The 16,064-nt window shown below is 42.0% G+C and overlaps 1 protein-coding gene across 2 annotated transcripts in view; it reads right to left on the bottom strand.

Moving 5' to 3' along the window:
- Positions 1-4,154: 4,154 nt before the first annotated feature.
- The window catches only part of LOC117562172 (ATP-binding cassette sub-family G member 4-like), a 74,540-nt gene continuing 62,630 nt past the window's right edge, over positions 4,155-16,064 (bottom strand). The window contains exon 15 of one of the 2 annotated variants that reach the window (XR_004571507.1): positions 4,155-5,218. Coding sequence is in view for 1 of the 2 variants with exons in the window: in XM_034240004.1 (XP_034095895.1) it covers positions 4,993-5,218 (226 nt within the window). In the remaining variant the exon portion in view is untranslated. The remainder of the gene's footprint in view (positions 5,219-16,064) is intronic. The other variant, XM_034240004.1, reaches the window with a different exon arrangement.

The raw sequence follows: 16,064 nt of genomic DNA, 5'->3' as shown, positions 1-16,064 counted from the left end.
TCCCTAAGGGAGGGTTAGGCTAATTAAGCCGCTGACGTCACTTCTTCTTCTGCTTTGGGTTTACTGGCAGACCGCAAACAACTTCACGGTGTATACTGCCACCCGAAGTCCCCGGCCGGAAGTCCCCGGAGTTTACTTCCGAGTAAATCGCCAGAACGCCGACACCTCCTCATCACTCCACCGCTCCCATGTTTCAGAAAAAGGGGTGAAAAGGTTTGCGAAAAAAAGTTCTAGTTCCAGATCTTTTTGGTGTGAATGCAAAATCGGAACTATTCAAGGGAAAAGTACTCTCGGTGTGAAAGCGCCTAATGTAATGTAGACACAAAATAAAAATTAAACTAATATTTAGCGTAAATACAGCGTTATTGCATATGTGAATAATGCTAAAGATAATACAGTACAGTATAAAATGATTAAGGCTGAGATTTCAGATTATATTATGGCAGTACAAAATATACCAAATTTGAGTAGTATAGACAATCACGATAAATATTAATTTATAACTATAGACAAGTTAAAAAAACAATCTAGCTCAAATTGTTTTTGAATTTTAATACAGAGGACTATTTGTAGGCTACAAACTGTCAACAAAAATATAGCTCAAAAGCTAACAAACTGCTTTCCTCCAGTGTTCACTCTTTCAGGCACAAAACTAGGGGGACCAGGCGCCAATAAGCCACATGTGGGACAAAGAGTACGTCTGTGTGGAACAATGTGGGACATGTTACTGCATTGATAATAGCTAGTTTAGATTTAAATATAATGTCTATCAAACGCTTAAAAATAAACATTTATATTGAAACTATCAGCTTAATAATATTAAAAACAACGCTTAACTTCAGGTGAACAGTTTGTACTAACTATGCAAGGGAAGGAATTTCATATATTTGGTTTGAATGGGATTTTTTTTCCCAACAATTAAACTACTGTCAGTAAACATGTCCGTATATGTTTGCTATCTCTGAGTCTGGAAAAAGGAGCAGAGCTGGCCTACAATGTAAGACTTTGCTGTTAATATACTTTTTCTTAACAGTAATATAGTGTATTTATGTAATACGGTTGAGTAGACTACTGTAGTTGGCAAAGCTCAAATAACAGAAAAAAGTATGATAATGTTTTAAATGACAGTAGGCCTAAGCTCAATTATTTTTGAAAAGGGGGGCGCGGTCTTGCAGGGAGGATATCGGAGCTGGATAAAAAGTTTGAAAAGGAACAGGGCAGGCATAGTCTTTTAATTCTAAAATGTTCTGTCAAAGCGTGTTAGTTAACTTCATTTTGCGTTTGAAAATAGTTAAAAGCGGGAAATTATGTTCTAGTCGACGGGACTTTCTCATATGAACAGTTCTTCAAACGGAAGAGTAGCTCGCGCCACTTCAGAGGACTTTTGCTTCACAACAACAAGAAGTCTCGCCCTGCTTTCTGTTTCCCTCAGGCTGTGCATCTACAAATCAGACGGTAAATAAAAATAACCGTATCTATCCGGTATACTAAGTGTCCACTTAGGTAGCTTCTAGTGATGGGAATTCCGGCTCTTCTTGGTGAGCCGGATCATTTGGCTCGGCTCACCAAGAAGAGCCGGCTCTTTCGGCTCCCAAACGGCTCTTCAGTTTACCACATACCTTTTAATTAAATCAAATGTAGCCCTGTTTTGACTAATGATTTATATGTGTACACATATATCACTTACATTATTCAATACATCCTTTGTACTGAAGTATTCAAAAGTAAAAATTACATGTTTAATATAAATGATTTGCTGTGGCCAATTATTTTCATTGCATTTACAGACCCGTGTAACTCTCTGATACTACCCAATGAATGCATTGACTTGCTTGTAGAACCACGCTACACAAAACAGATAGCAACACCTATAAAAAACTATTTAAAAAAGGGGCTACTGTATCGACCTATATAAAGTATATAAATATCGTTTTTTTTTCAAAATACCAAAAAGATCCTGCATTTTAGCCATGCCTCATTTCGCTCTATTTGCTCTTTCCAGCTTTCTGTTTGCAGAGGCTGATTCTGTGAGCTGCAGCTGACCACGCCCCCCTGCAGGAGAGGGGAGCGTGCTTTGAGATCAGCTGCTGGGCTGTCAGAAGATCAATAATCATTTTCTAAATCCATAAAAGCATAAAAGCATTTCAATTAATATTGGGAGTCATGTCGTTACTTTGTTGAGAATGTGGCCATGTAATAAGCGGGATAATGTGCACATTGCATAATGTGCCTTCAAGCCGATCTAGATCCCTCCGCAAAAAAACAAACAAAAAACGGCTCGTTGGCGGGCGAGAGCCGGCTCCCGTCGTTCACTTAAAAGAGCTTACATCGTTCGCGACCGACACATCACTAGCTTCACCAAAAAGAATGTTTGAAATCCAACTGATAATTTCCTAGCTGTTTGCTAGTGGGTATGTGACTTTAAAATATCAATTATGAGACCAAGATATTAATATCAGAAAAGGTGTATATTTAAAAACACTTTACAGTAAACTTTTGTGTCAAATGCTAACTGTTTTGGATCATCTGTAACTTATCTTAAGGTTAGTAAAGGTTGTAGCTTGTTAGCTAGCTAACGTTAACTGATAGCCGTTGTTAAATAGCTATATTTACCACATAGGAACACTGAACAAAGTTGAAGGTTTGAATGGTGATGGGATAACTTCAAATAGAAACGTGGTTTAACTTTAAGAGGAGAAAAGGCTGATAGTGTTTGAATGACATTTTATTTGATTCAAACTTAATCAAATGTAATCAATTTAAAAATGTATTTATTTCAAGTAAATCCAGTCAGAGGGAAGGTTTCTCCAAGAAGACAGGTCAGACTGTCCAGAAGAAGTCCACTACCCGTCTCCACACCACTGAATAACCTCCTGGACTTTAAATGGGACTTCATACAGGTCGTTGAGTCTCTGAGTTTTGTAAGCTGATAATGCTACATAAGATTAATGATGATTTAAAGATGAATCTACTTCATCTTTATGAGCATTAAGTAGGCATTGTTATTGTACATTCCAGATTTTAATAATAATTTAGTTTTTTGTACTGTTTTACAGGAACAACAAAGAGCAAGGTGATGGTCATCTCTATCTGATACAGGAGATTCCTCTTTGAACCCGAACTGCACACTCTCCAGTAGGGCTGTACAATTAATCGTATTTTAATCGCGATTACGATTATGGCTTGCGACGATTATGAAAACAGCATAATTGACAAAATACGATTATTTTGCTGGGTGCGCTTTCACCCCTCCCTAAAAGCCCACTCGGCCACGTGGGAGTGACATGTGTTGTGAGTGTTCAGCGCGAGCGAAGATGTCAGAACAAGAGCAGCAACTCGTTAAAAAGAAGGGTCAAACTATTTCCACTATTTGGAAGTACTTTGTCATTACATTTCACATCGCTAAAGATATGTGCCCAGTTAGCACTGTTAGCAACCAGGGCTTTAAGCAACTTGTCAACACATTGGACAAGCGTTACGCGATGCCGTCTCGGTATTATTTCAGCAGGTCTGCGCTGCCTGCGCTATATGACAAATGCCGTGGGGAAGTTGAGAGAGATGTGGCTTCAGCTGACTACTTTGCTACCACAACAGACCTATGGTCTAGCCCAGGGGTGCCCAACCAGTCGATCGCGAGATGTGTCTAAAAATAGAACAACAATATTCTGTTTTATGTCCTGTAACATAATCTTCCTGTGCCAGAATAATGCACTTGAACGCATCAAAGCTTTGTGATTGGCCGGCGTCACCCCATGTGTTGGGGCGTGGCTGAGGGTCTTCAGTACAGGTGGCAATATCGTCACCTGCCTGCGCTCATCTCTGAAACCAGACCATGTAAACAGGCTGGTGTTTCTTGCAAAGCATCTTTAAGAGATGACATGAGCAGCCCTACCAGCATTTGCCATGGTGGCCTAAACATTTTTATTTGGTCTTAAATTGTAGTTCAACATTTATTTCCTGTTACTTCTGGACCATGACGGTTGGCCAGCCTTCAACGTTTAACTGAGTGGAATATGTTGAATATGTTTTACCAAAATGTTGGCTATATGTTAAGGAGTGTTCAGTAGGTTGTGACAGTGCACTGCAACATGTTTGATTTCATTTATTTTGGTCTAATTTATTTTTATTTATCATATTAATAATATATGTTTAGTATGGTTTTGGAAGTGCGCTCCAACATATTTGTTGATCTTGTTTATTGGTAAAATATTATTTGTTTTAAAGTTCAATAAATGGTCAATGAATAATCGTCAAAATAATCGTGATATCAATTATTGACCCAAATAATCGTGATTATGATTTTTGCCATAATCGCACAGCCCTACTCTCCAGGCACAGGACTCTTTTAAGAGGTAAAACACGTGACTTCTAAACATTATTTATTTCAGCTGCTGTTACCTTCTCTGTTTGTTTAACCTGTTTTGGTTATACAAATGCTGTGCAGTCCGCCACAAAGCGGGACACCTGGTCACCCTACACAAAACACAAGTTATTTTCCAGTGCAACAATTTGTCCTCAGGTTTTTTTAAATGTTTTACAATAGAACAAAGTAAACACTCTGTATTTGCTTTTCTTAAGGAGCGAGTCTTGTGGACCATAGCCCTTAAACTCTACACTGACAGAATGGCGGTTTAGAATAAACATGCATTCAAATAAGAGCAACCGCATCAGATCCGGCTGCCTTTAAAAACTCTATTACAGGATTATGAAATATATAATGGAGGCTGCTGAAAGCGGCTCAGTCTCTTTATCTTCCTCACTGCTGATCTGGCTTTGTGCACACGGGTTCTGTCGCTGAGGTAAAGCAGGTACAGGTAGATGTTGATTTCTAAGATGGCACTGCGTTATCAGTCACTGCGTGGTGTTTGGCAGTAGAACAGATTTCATGTTCCGCCCTTTTAGCAGCGATGTGTACAATGAATCGCAACAAATTCCCACACAAGAGGTTGTTTGTGTGCACAGAAAACAGAGCAGGTAATTTCGTACGAAAACCTATCGCTCAGACTTGACCTTGTAGCGGAGGACAAGGTAGGTGCCGAGCCGCAGGATGAGGAAGAAAATGCCCAGCACGATGAAATCCATGTAGAGCTTTGCGTCCTCTACGTCCAATAACTGCAGAACCTCTTCAGGCCGCTGGAACTTACACACCTTCCCTGGACACTCCAGTTCTGAGCGGTTCATCCCGTAGATGGACAGGATCACGCCTTCAAAGCCGTATCTGTGGGAGAGATACTAAACCTTAAGTCACATTCAGAATGGCTAAAGGTTTACTCAATCATCTGCAAAGTCTAAATAACAAAAAATGTAAGCAATGCCACAAATTAGCAATCCATTCTATCAGCTCAAATACGCCACAATATTCATAACATTCCACAATATGAAAGTTGTGGATGATAATAATATCAGGTTAAAAGAAATGATGTGAGGCTGTCAGGAAGAATCAAACCCAAGAACAAAGTTAAGTCAAATTTAACTATGAGCCTTAGACATTGTTTAATGGGCAACAATAGTGTGGGATTTAAAGTGATTCTTGGTTTTTTGATTTTTTTTCTTTCTATATGTCTTTTCTCCTAGTATCGTGTTTTGATTTACTTCCTGTTTTTTGTGGTTTCCCGCCTGTGTGATAGGATTGTGGTCACCTGCTGCCTTGTGTTTTTTCATGCCCGCTCCAGTTGTGTCTTGTCTTTGTGGTTAGTCTTTAGTGTATAAATGCTTCTCTTCCCTTAGGCCTGCACCACAAAGCAGAATTTAGGGTTAATGAGGTAACTTCAGGGTTAACTGAGTTTTCGGTACTATGACACTGGTTCACCTCTCACCAGGGTAGATTGCGATGGTAATTTATGCTGAACACCTAACCTGTGCCCTGTACTGCGAAGCCAGTTCAACAGACCCTGGATATCTTTGAGTTATCTGGCTTAACTAACCCTACCAAACGCGATTTCACTAAGCGGTCCTACGACGCTGGTTATCAACTCGGTAAATCCACCCAGGGTTTCTCTGTGCGTCTACAAGCGAGTTCACTTGAACGGGGCGGGGTTAGCAGCATTTGACCAATAACTAACATAGAGAAGAGAACTGACAGTGCAGCGTCATACTTCATGAATGAAGAGTGAACTATAATATTAGACAAGAAGTTCAACTTTATACATCATGACTCCACCGCATAATCCAGGATGAAAGCACCATGCAGCTGCAAAGTGCAGGAAGAACAGCTGGTTAAAAGAACTCTGAATGTGTGAGTGTGCGTAAATAAAAGGTTTATAACATTACTGCCCCATAGGCACGAGTGGATCTGACTCTAATAACATTTGAGTGTTTCGTCAATTTAATTTGTCGTTTAATTGCGTTTGTGTGCAATACAATAGAATATATTATTCATCCCCAAAAATAAATATGGATACATAATTTAAAATCTTAAAGACAGGGGTGGTGTATTAAACGTTCATCTAGGAACAATCTAATGGGCAGTGTTTATTTGTTCCGTCTGTTACATGTATTTCGGACTCGCACATCTCCTGAATGTGTGTGATTTTGTAATTTTTTTTATTTACATGTCTTAAAATGCCTCACTGCATTCATAAAAGTAGCAAATAAACTCTGCACATTAGATTATTCCTAGACGAACGTTTAATACACTGCTGCTGTCTTGAAGGTATCAAAATGAGCCTGTTAGCGCCATAAATTATGTTTTGTTACTCCACAAAAATTAAAACAACAAATTAAGTTGACGAAACACTCATGTTATTAAAATCAGATCCACTCGTGTCTATGGGGCAGTGATATTTGATATTATAAACCTTTTATTTACACACTCACACAGTCTTAGTTTTTTTTGCTGTTCTTCCTGCACTTTGCAGCTGCATGTTGCTTTAATCCTGGATTATGTGTTAATGTCATGGATTAATTCATTTTAACTTCTTCCATTTGTTTTATATTATAGATTTATTTTCATTCATGAAGTATGATGCTGAGTGAGGGAACAATGGAGCGTGAGATGGGCCGGAGAATCGGAGCAGCGGGAGCGGTACTGCAGTCGCTTTACCGCACCGTTGTGACGAAAAGGGAGCTGAGCCAGAAGGCAAAGCTCTCTGTCTACCGGGCCATTTTCGTTCCTACCCTCACCTATGGTCATGAAGGATGGGTCATGACCGAAAGAACGAGATCGCGGATACAAGCGGCCGAGATGGGTTTTCTCCGCAGGGTGGCTGGTGTCTCCCTTAGGGATAAGGTGAGAAGTTCGGTCATCAGGGAGGGACTCGGAGTTGAGCCGCTCCTCCTTCGCGTCGAAAGGAGCCAGTTGAGGTGGTTCGGGCACCTAGTTAGGATGCCACCTGGGCGCCTCCCTAGGGAGGTGTTCCAGGCACGTCCAGCTGGGAAGAGACCAAGGGGTAGACCTAGGACCAGGTGGAGGGATTATATCTCTTCGCTGGCCTGGGAGCGCCTTGGGATCCCCCAGTCAGAGCTGGTTGATGTCGCCAGGGAAAATAAAGTTTGGGGCTCTCTGCTGGAACTGCTACCCCCGCGACCCGACCACGGATAAGCGGGAGAAGATGGATGGATGGATGGAAGTATGATGCTGCGCCAGCGGCGCCGGATTCATTTCAGAAGTGGGGGGGGCTAAAAAGTGCGTGTTGTGACATACTTGCCAACCCTCCCGATTTTCGAGGGAGACTCCTGATTTCATTGCCCTCTCCCGGTTTCCTCCCGGGGTCATATTTACCCCGCATTTCTCCCGATTTCTGACTAAATCTGATTTGTGAGTCACGACCTGTTTCATCCTAACATAACGCTCCAAATGTTACTGTTTCCACTCGGACTTCAAAACAGCTACACCATTGTTTGGTTTCCATGGTAACGCGTCTCTTTAGTAGCCCCCGCAACTGAAAGTCTGAGAGGGTGTTCAGCATGGGGAGGAAGATAGTCACACGAAACAGAACAAGAATGGACAACTCTACCCTCTGCTCACTCCTTTCCTGTAAATTAAACTATACAGGTCCAGCCCACACATATGACAGCGCAGTTGCTCCATCATTCCATCACTTATTTTTTCCTGCTCAATACGCTCTTGTTTCACAAGCTGAATGTTGACTGGTGTTTGACTGAAGTAAGCGCACTTTTTTTAACACACTCTGTGGAAATGAGACTTTTCATGGCTGTCCAGGAGGCTTGGGCACTTTTTCCAGTTATTAACTCCGGTATTTACACATTTGGAGAAAGATACAAGCCGTTTGACTGCAGCAAATCTGCATATTTCACAGAAGGCTCGTTTAGTGGTTTTGCAAAGAATTAACCACTATCTGTTTTTGTACCATTCTGCTTTGAAGTACCTTTCTCTTTGCCCAAACGATCTGGCGGTCTCCTTTTTATCTACAATTAGCTGTGCAGCTTTACCCTTCTCAATGTCCCGACAACAAACCTCCATGCAGTCGGAACCAGCCTTTTTCAGTGCGCGGTCGCAGAGCTACTGCTTCGGGGTTCATCTCGCTGCGCTGGTTCTATGGTTGAAGGGCCAGGCTCCGGAGTTGTGGATGTCAGGGATGTGACATTGAAGTTGCTGAAGTTCAGTTTTGTTTGACTGTATTTTATTTTATTATGCGCTGGTTCTTCTGACATGTTTGCGATATCAATAGCTAAGTTTATCTATCTAGGTTAACGACTGACACAGAACAACGTAACAAAGAAACAAATCTAAGCTTTTTTATTGGTTGTAATGTACATGGATACATTTGAATGGTGTGACAATGTCCTCTTTGATTGGATTAAAATGTACATATTCTTCCTGTTATGTTTGCCTGCTTTATTTGACCTAATGCAATATATGAGCCTCTGTCGCTGCCTGTAGCTAATGAGATTGTCTTATCATCTCCTCAATTTGCAAAAATAACAAAATATACACAGCTAGATCAGATCGCGTTCTTTTTAGATGCGACTTTAGAGTAGAGGGGAATTATTGAAACGGGATGTATAGTGGTCCGCGGCATCCGCCGCTGCGAAAATGTGGGGCAGGGCTTCCGGTGTCCCTGCGCTGCGTTGTCAGTACTCTTCTCCAGGTTTGTGATTGGTCAAAGGCTGCTATACCGCCCCTTTCATGTGAACTCGCTTGTAGCCGGACAGAGAAACCTGGGTTGATTTACCGAGTTGATAACCGGCGTCGTAGGACCCCTTAACGAGATCGCGTTTGGTAGGGTTAGTTAAGCCAGATAACTCAAAGATATCCAGGGTCTTATGAACTGGCTCCATACTAAAGGCCTCTGGTATTCTTTTTCGTTTTTTGTCAATGTTTCCCCGGTGTGGCTCGTAGTTTCCTGTCTCCGTCTGATTCCTGGTTCTCCTCGTGTGCAGGGGCGGATCTACCGGGGTGGCATGGGGTGGCAACTGCCACCCTAAAAAATAGCCTTGCCACCCCAGCTGCCACCCCAGTTGGCATCTTTGTTTTGAAAGAAAAGTTGTGGCTGATCGGACATTTATGAGAGAAAATCTCTAATGTCCGAGTGCAACTGAATGCAGCACAAGACGCGAGTCTTGTAACCCCTCCCCCGGCCCTGGTGCGAGCTTGGAAATATGATTGGCGGCGATTTCATGTGAACGGGGGGACGGCGCAAAAGGAGAAGCATTCGGACTCAAGTAGACGGAAGGAATGAGGTATTTGCGATCTACAATGACAGAGAAGAGACTATCAAGTTTGGCTGTACTCAGTATTGAATCAAAACGCACTAAAGCTTTGGATCTTAATAAGTTTGTGAGGCGTTTTGCTGAACAAAATGGTAATCGCCGCATTCAGCTGTAATAGGCATGCCAACTTGATGCTCTGCTCACGGATGACTCAATGAGCATAAAAAACTGTTAAGATGATGACCTTGTATGTGTGTATATATTTTTTTCTTTGTGGGGGTCTGCCCCCAAAAAACTGTTTTAAGTCCTGAGAAAGTCAAATAAGACGTAAAACTACACTGCCCAGCCAAAAAATGTAACCACTTTGATTTAACTAGGCCAGTAGGTAAGGACTTTCCACTGGATAATAACTGCAGCGATGTATATGTTTGAGCAGAATTTGTTTTAACCCTAACTGATGCAGTTAGTCACTTATTTAATGTTTGTGCTTTCTGATGTAAAGTCAAGGTTGTAACTGTTAGCAGTAAAGTCGTGGGGCGCTGAACTGTTCCTTTGAATCTTTTGAATTTTGACACATGATATAATTACTTGTCTTTCAAATTTGAAGGAGGGTGAGCAAGCATCTTAGGAACATTCATCATTAACTCCTCCAAAAAATATAGTTTATTCAATAATAAATCAACATGTGAATCATAACAGTGATTGACAGCTGATAGGAATAATATGATTGTTAATAGTATCATATTCATTCAGACAAACATCGATGAGACAGTTAATGAATGTACTTATTGCAGCAGTCTTCATAGATTTGATACCCCTGCTGGTCTAAGAGTAAAACAAACTCATTCAGTTATTGTTCAGTTAAAATTCATTAAATTATGTCTGCCACCTTATATATTTATATGTAAGGCTTTACTGATGTGCCACAATAATGTTACCTATTGTTATTGAGTTAAATATTAATATTGTGGCTTTCCAAGTTAACATTGATTGATATGACTGCGATTAAATCAGCATATACTTCTGCCAGGGGATGCCACCCCTCAAAATCTCCAGCCACCCCATGAATATTTGTCTAGATCCGCCCCTGCTCGTGTGCCCTCCTGGTTCTGCTTCCCATGTTCCCCAACTCTTCCTGGTTTGTTCCTTGTTTTGTTTCGCTGTTATGTTTCATCTTACCTTTTCACCTTAGTTTTACGTTATTGTGTACCAGCTTCTTTTTATTAAAGCTCGCTTTTGTTGTTTAAACCTGGCTTCCTGTTTTGTTCACTGCATTAGGGTTCACCCTGCTCCTCTCCCTAACATAACATTAAACGTCACATGTTTTAGAAAACGTTTAAAAAAATCAACCTGTGATTATGATCACCAATATCCAGGGTTTCCCACACATAGACTATACTTGGGCGGGCCACCCAGGTATATTAACGGCCGCCCAAGTATATTTCGCGACCCATTTCGTTTTTTTTTTATTCGTCCGTGATCATGACGCCATCTGCGATCGATTTACTTGTGGACAATGATCCCTCGCTCTACGCCTCCTGTACCCAGTCCCTGACTTTCCCGATGGCCTGGCCTGTTAAGTGGCCTGCCTCGCACAGGGTGACTGGCTGTCTACATGATGTGGCCTGCCGACATGGCCACTGTCATACAGATCATAAATCAAAGCCCTTGATTGGTCTCTGTGTGTCATTCAAGCTTGGGATAACCTCAGCTCAGGTGAGGTAAAGGACTCTCTGAGTGTCATAGCTAATATGCATGAATAAAAAAGTTAACTAGGTGAAAAAAGGTAACTTTTCAAACTTGTTGAGAGCTAAAACTAGTCTTTGCTGCTGCCTCAAAGAGGAGAAGGGGGAAGAGGAGGGAGACAGGAGAGGCTGATTCAGGAGCACAGACACACTCACAACTATAAATGAACCAAAAATAAATAAATAAACAAGTTTCAGTGTTTTTCATATTGGAAATGGTACGTTATTGGTTATGGCCATGATTTTATGATTATTGAAATGTATACAGTTCTGTTTCATATAGGTGTTCCCATAGATCTAGCCTCTTTATTTTCCCCTTAAAATGCACCAGATTGATGCATTTAACTCCAAAATAAAAATCTTACCGGGGGAGCATGCCCCCGGACCCCCCTAGAGGATTTGTGGTCGACCCCCACTTAAAATCACATGGATAGGTTCCTAAATACATTTACAATTTTTTTTAAATAGTAACCCATGTCCATATGTTTATTTGTGGGTAGTAGATTTAAACTATAGGGCTATCACTATGGGCCCTGTCTGTACCTGTTCACTCTGCCATCGCGTGAAGGGTCTGCTAACAAGCGACCAACAGAAAGGTTAATGTTAATGTTGTTGCACGTCACAAAGGCTCGTCACCTCGACGCCCCCCCCCCCGTTACCACCACCCCCCCAAGTATATTTCAGATCTGTGGGAAACACTGATATCCATAGCAATGCTTTGTTTGTTAAAAGAGCAACTTCAAATTCAACAAGGCTCTTACTGAAATGCCATTCCTATCTCTAATGATAACATCATCCTAATAAAGTAATGGCTTAGATTTAGCAACACAGTGACATTCAGACAGTTGAAGTACTGCAGCAATTAAAAACCAAACTACTTTATTTTCGACTAAAATCAGAAGTCTGCCTTGTATAGCTGGTTATAGCTTTTGAATATGCAAATGCAGCAGTAACAACACAGTGGGGAGCCATAGGCTGGTATCCCTCATCTTAAGGGGAGCTCTGAGGCTTCGCCCCCCGAACGTCCCAAGGGCTCCTACATGGGACCTGCCCTTGGTGCTGGATGCCCTATGCTCGCCTCTCTTTGAACCCTTGTCACAGGCAGAACTGAGGTGGCTCTCAGCCAAGACTGCTTTCCTTCTTGCCATCACCTCAGCAAAGCTTGTAAGCGAGCTTCAGGCCTTGTCCGCGAACAGCTCGTGTCTGAGGTGGAACTCAGATGGCTCAGGTGTCACCTTATGGCTGAATACAGCGTTCCTCCCTAAGGTGCTGGCACGCTCTCATTTTAATCGGCCTATCCAGCTTGCACGGTTTGACCCCCCATCAGGAGAGGGGGAAGAGAGGTCAAGACTCTTATGCCCGGTGCGGGCCCTTAGAGCTTGTGTCCAGACTACCGCAGGCATCAGAGTTCCCGTTAGCCGGTAATTACCGGACTACGACCGGTAAAATATGCTGAAGACCGGCAAATCTAAATCTCTCCGGTCAAAGTGTCCGTTCAAAATAATTTCCGTTTAGCGCAATACCACATCAGTTGCGCAACTTGCGCCATTTATGTGACAGACAAGAATAGTCAATTCTAATGTCTAACCATAGTGTCTAACATGTAATGTGGAGAAAGAGATGAACTGTGTGGGTTGATTGTGCGTTGATCTGTTGGTAATGCCTCGGGGTTCCGGTGGGCATGTAAACAAATGCATAATGCTGCACTATACTTTGCGGCCTCACCCGGTTGCATAGCGACGCTTATTGTTTAGGTGTCTTTTGATAAGCAGGTAGTCCTATCATTAGCTAGAACTAGCTGGATCTGATCGATATGGACATAAACGCGAGTGAAGTCTAATCTGACGGGAGAGAGAGATCAGCTGCTGCTGACGAGTCGACATGCAGCTCTGCATGATCACATGCAGCGGTGAGCGGACAAAACACACACTTCAGGTTAGAATATCACACGTAGCTATTTTAATGACCTCTCAAACTACCTACACTAGTTATAGATATTAGGGGTGTAACGGTACACGTACCCGTACCGAAATTATTCGGTACGGGCCCTTCGGTTCGGTACAGGTGTGTACCGAAGTGTACCGAACGAATATAACGTTGAACGTAAAAAATTGAGAACGTGAACAACTGCTTGGAAGTAATCTCAGGTGCTGCGTCGCAGCATTCAGAGTAATTTGCTCACATTGGGTTCAACGCGTCATAGAGCGAGCAAGTCATTTCATTGGATGAGAGGCATACTATAAGAGCTGGTCAGAGGGATGCGTTCAAATGTAGTCAGTAATTTGAGGAACTGTCGAAAATTAATGGCGAACGCAGATAAAGTTGAGCTCGAAAATCCTCCAGCATCATTGAAGTCTCCGGTTTGGGAACATTTTGGTTTCGCAGTTACGTACAAGGGTGACGGACAAAGACAGGTGGACCGAACCAAAGCTGTTTGTCGGCATTGTTCAACTAAAATTGGTTACGCGGCTGGCAATACATCAAACTTGCACACTCTTGAAAAGGCATCACCCGAACGTGAATATCACCGGTACCAAAAGAAAAAAGACTGAAGTGCAAACCCAACTCCCACTAGCATGTAAGCCTCCACCACTCGCAGAGAGTTCAGACCGAGCCAAAGCTATTACAAACACCAAATATCCTTATGTTGCCATGTTAGCAAAGCGCTACCTGGCTGTATCTGCTACCTCTGTCCCTAGAGAGAGGGTGTTCTCCACAGCAGGAGACATTGTTAGTGCCAGCAGATCTGCCCTTTCGGCAAGCAATGTGGACACGTTCATCTTTCTTTAAACAACAAAATACAATGACAAGCAAGTCCTAATGTCAAACTGGCTGCTTAGGTGCTAGTACAGTAGGCTACAGTTCAAATACAGATTATTTCAGTTCATCGAAATGCTGCACCTTAATGTTCATTTTATTATATTTTGTATTTATTTGAGTGAATATTCACAGTTTAATAATAATTAAAAAACCCAAAACTAATAGTTTATGTTTTGTGAGTACTAGTACAGTAAAGTTCAAATACAGATTATTTCAGTTCATCGAAATGCTGCACCTTAATGTTTATTTTATTATATGTTGTATTTATTTGAGTGAATACATTATTCACAGTTTAATAATAATAAATATATATATATATGTTTTGTTTTGTGAAAAAAAAATTATGCTGTACCGAAAACGTACCGAACCGAACCGTGACCAAAAAACCGAGGTACGTACCGAACCGAAATGTTTGTGAACCGTTACACCCCTAATAGATATGTTTTAGTTTTACTGTCGGGTCACTCATTACTGATCCGCGAGCTGCATGATACTGACGGCTGTCAGGAGAGGGGGAGAGCGCTCCGTTTATTATTCCCGTGTTATTGTAAGTTACTGTTCACTTTTGAATAATGTAGTTAATCTACTATGATTAGTTTGTTTAATATCGAATCATCGAAAAGTGCCGGTCAAGACCTTTGACCGGCACTTTTCTCATTTTGTCCGGAAGATTTAAACTTTAACCGACACGTTGACCGGCGAAAAAATATTCTGCGCTTGTCCTACTGGATCATGGACGTCATTGCCCAGGCATACAAGGCGAATGACCGTCCCTTGCCACCCAGAGTAAAGTGCCACTCTACCAGGAGTGTCTCCACGTCATGGGCGACCGTGTGCCCCTGGAACCAATATGTGCCGCGGCCACATGGGCATCCCCGAGCACATTCGCCAGATACTACAGAATGAATGTTGCCGCCCCTCAGCCGTTGGGTGTGATCCTCCTGCTGAGTCCACCTAGGCCATCCCTATAGGGCAGTGGTTCTCAAAGTGGGGGGCGCGCCCACCCAGGGGGGCGCAGAGGCATGACAGGGGGGGCGCGAGAGACCAGGAGGAAAAATGGTTATTAAAAAAAAAAAAAAAGATTATAAAAAAAAAAAAAAATCATATTTTGAAAAATTATTGATTCGAAAATAATATGATACAGTACTATTACGTCTGGGTCTCTGTGTTTCATTAAAGCTCGGCTCTGTGTGTGTGTGTGTGTGTGTGTGTGTGTGTGTGTGTGTGTGTGTGGAACGAGGCACACGTTTATATGATCATTATAGTTATACAAAAATAAGAGAATACATGAAAAACAGCTATGAAATACTATATGACAGTAAAACAAGAATAAAGTTTAAAAGAGTGATTTATAAAATATCCATAAAGAAATAGTAAATCTGTTTACAATTCTGTTTCATCTGGGTGTTGAGAGTATCCATAGATCTCTTCATTTTGCTCTCAAAGTGCACCAGATTGATGCTTTCAACTTCAATATTTAAAAATCTTCCCGGGGGAGCATGCCCCCAGACCCCCCTATGTGAGGTCCACACACCACCTATAAAAATAGCACTTTACCCCTGCTTACACCTATATGCCGAGACTTGATATCGAGCCTTCATTGTAACAGTCGCGGGTACATAGTGTATGTGCGTGGGGAGTGTTGCAGTAGAAAATTCCACTGTAGCGACCGGTACATTAATGGGAAACCCTAAATGTTTGAGCACGCTCTATGAAAGGTCAAGCTACCCCACAGCACCCCCAAAAGAAATCTCTGGCGCCGCCACTGAGCCTGACTATTTGTGTTGGGGGGGGCCCGACTTTTTTTTTTCTCCAAAGGGGGGGCCTGACCGAAAAAGTTTGAGAACCACTGCTATAGGGTAAGTACTCAGACTTTCTCGTGACTCT

Source organism: Gymnodraco acuticeps, unplaced genomic scaffold (genome assembly GCF_902827175.1).
Source record: "Gymnodraco acuticeps unplaced genomic scaffold, fGymAcu1.1, whole genome shotgun sequence".
Classification (NCBI taxonomy): Eukaryota; Metazoa; Chordata; class Actinopteri; order Perciformes; family Bathydraconidae; genus Gymnodraco; species Gymnodraco acuticeps.
This window is presented reverse-complemented; position numbering and strand designations above follow the sequence as displayed.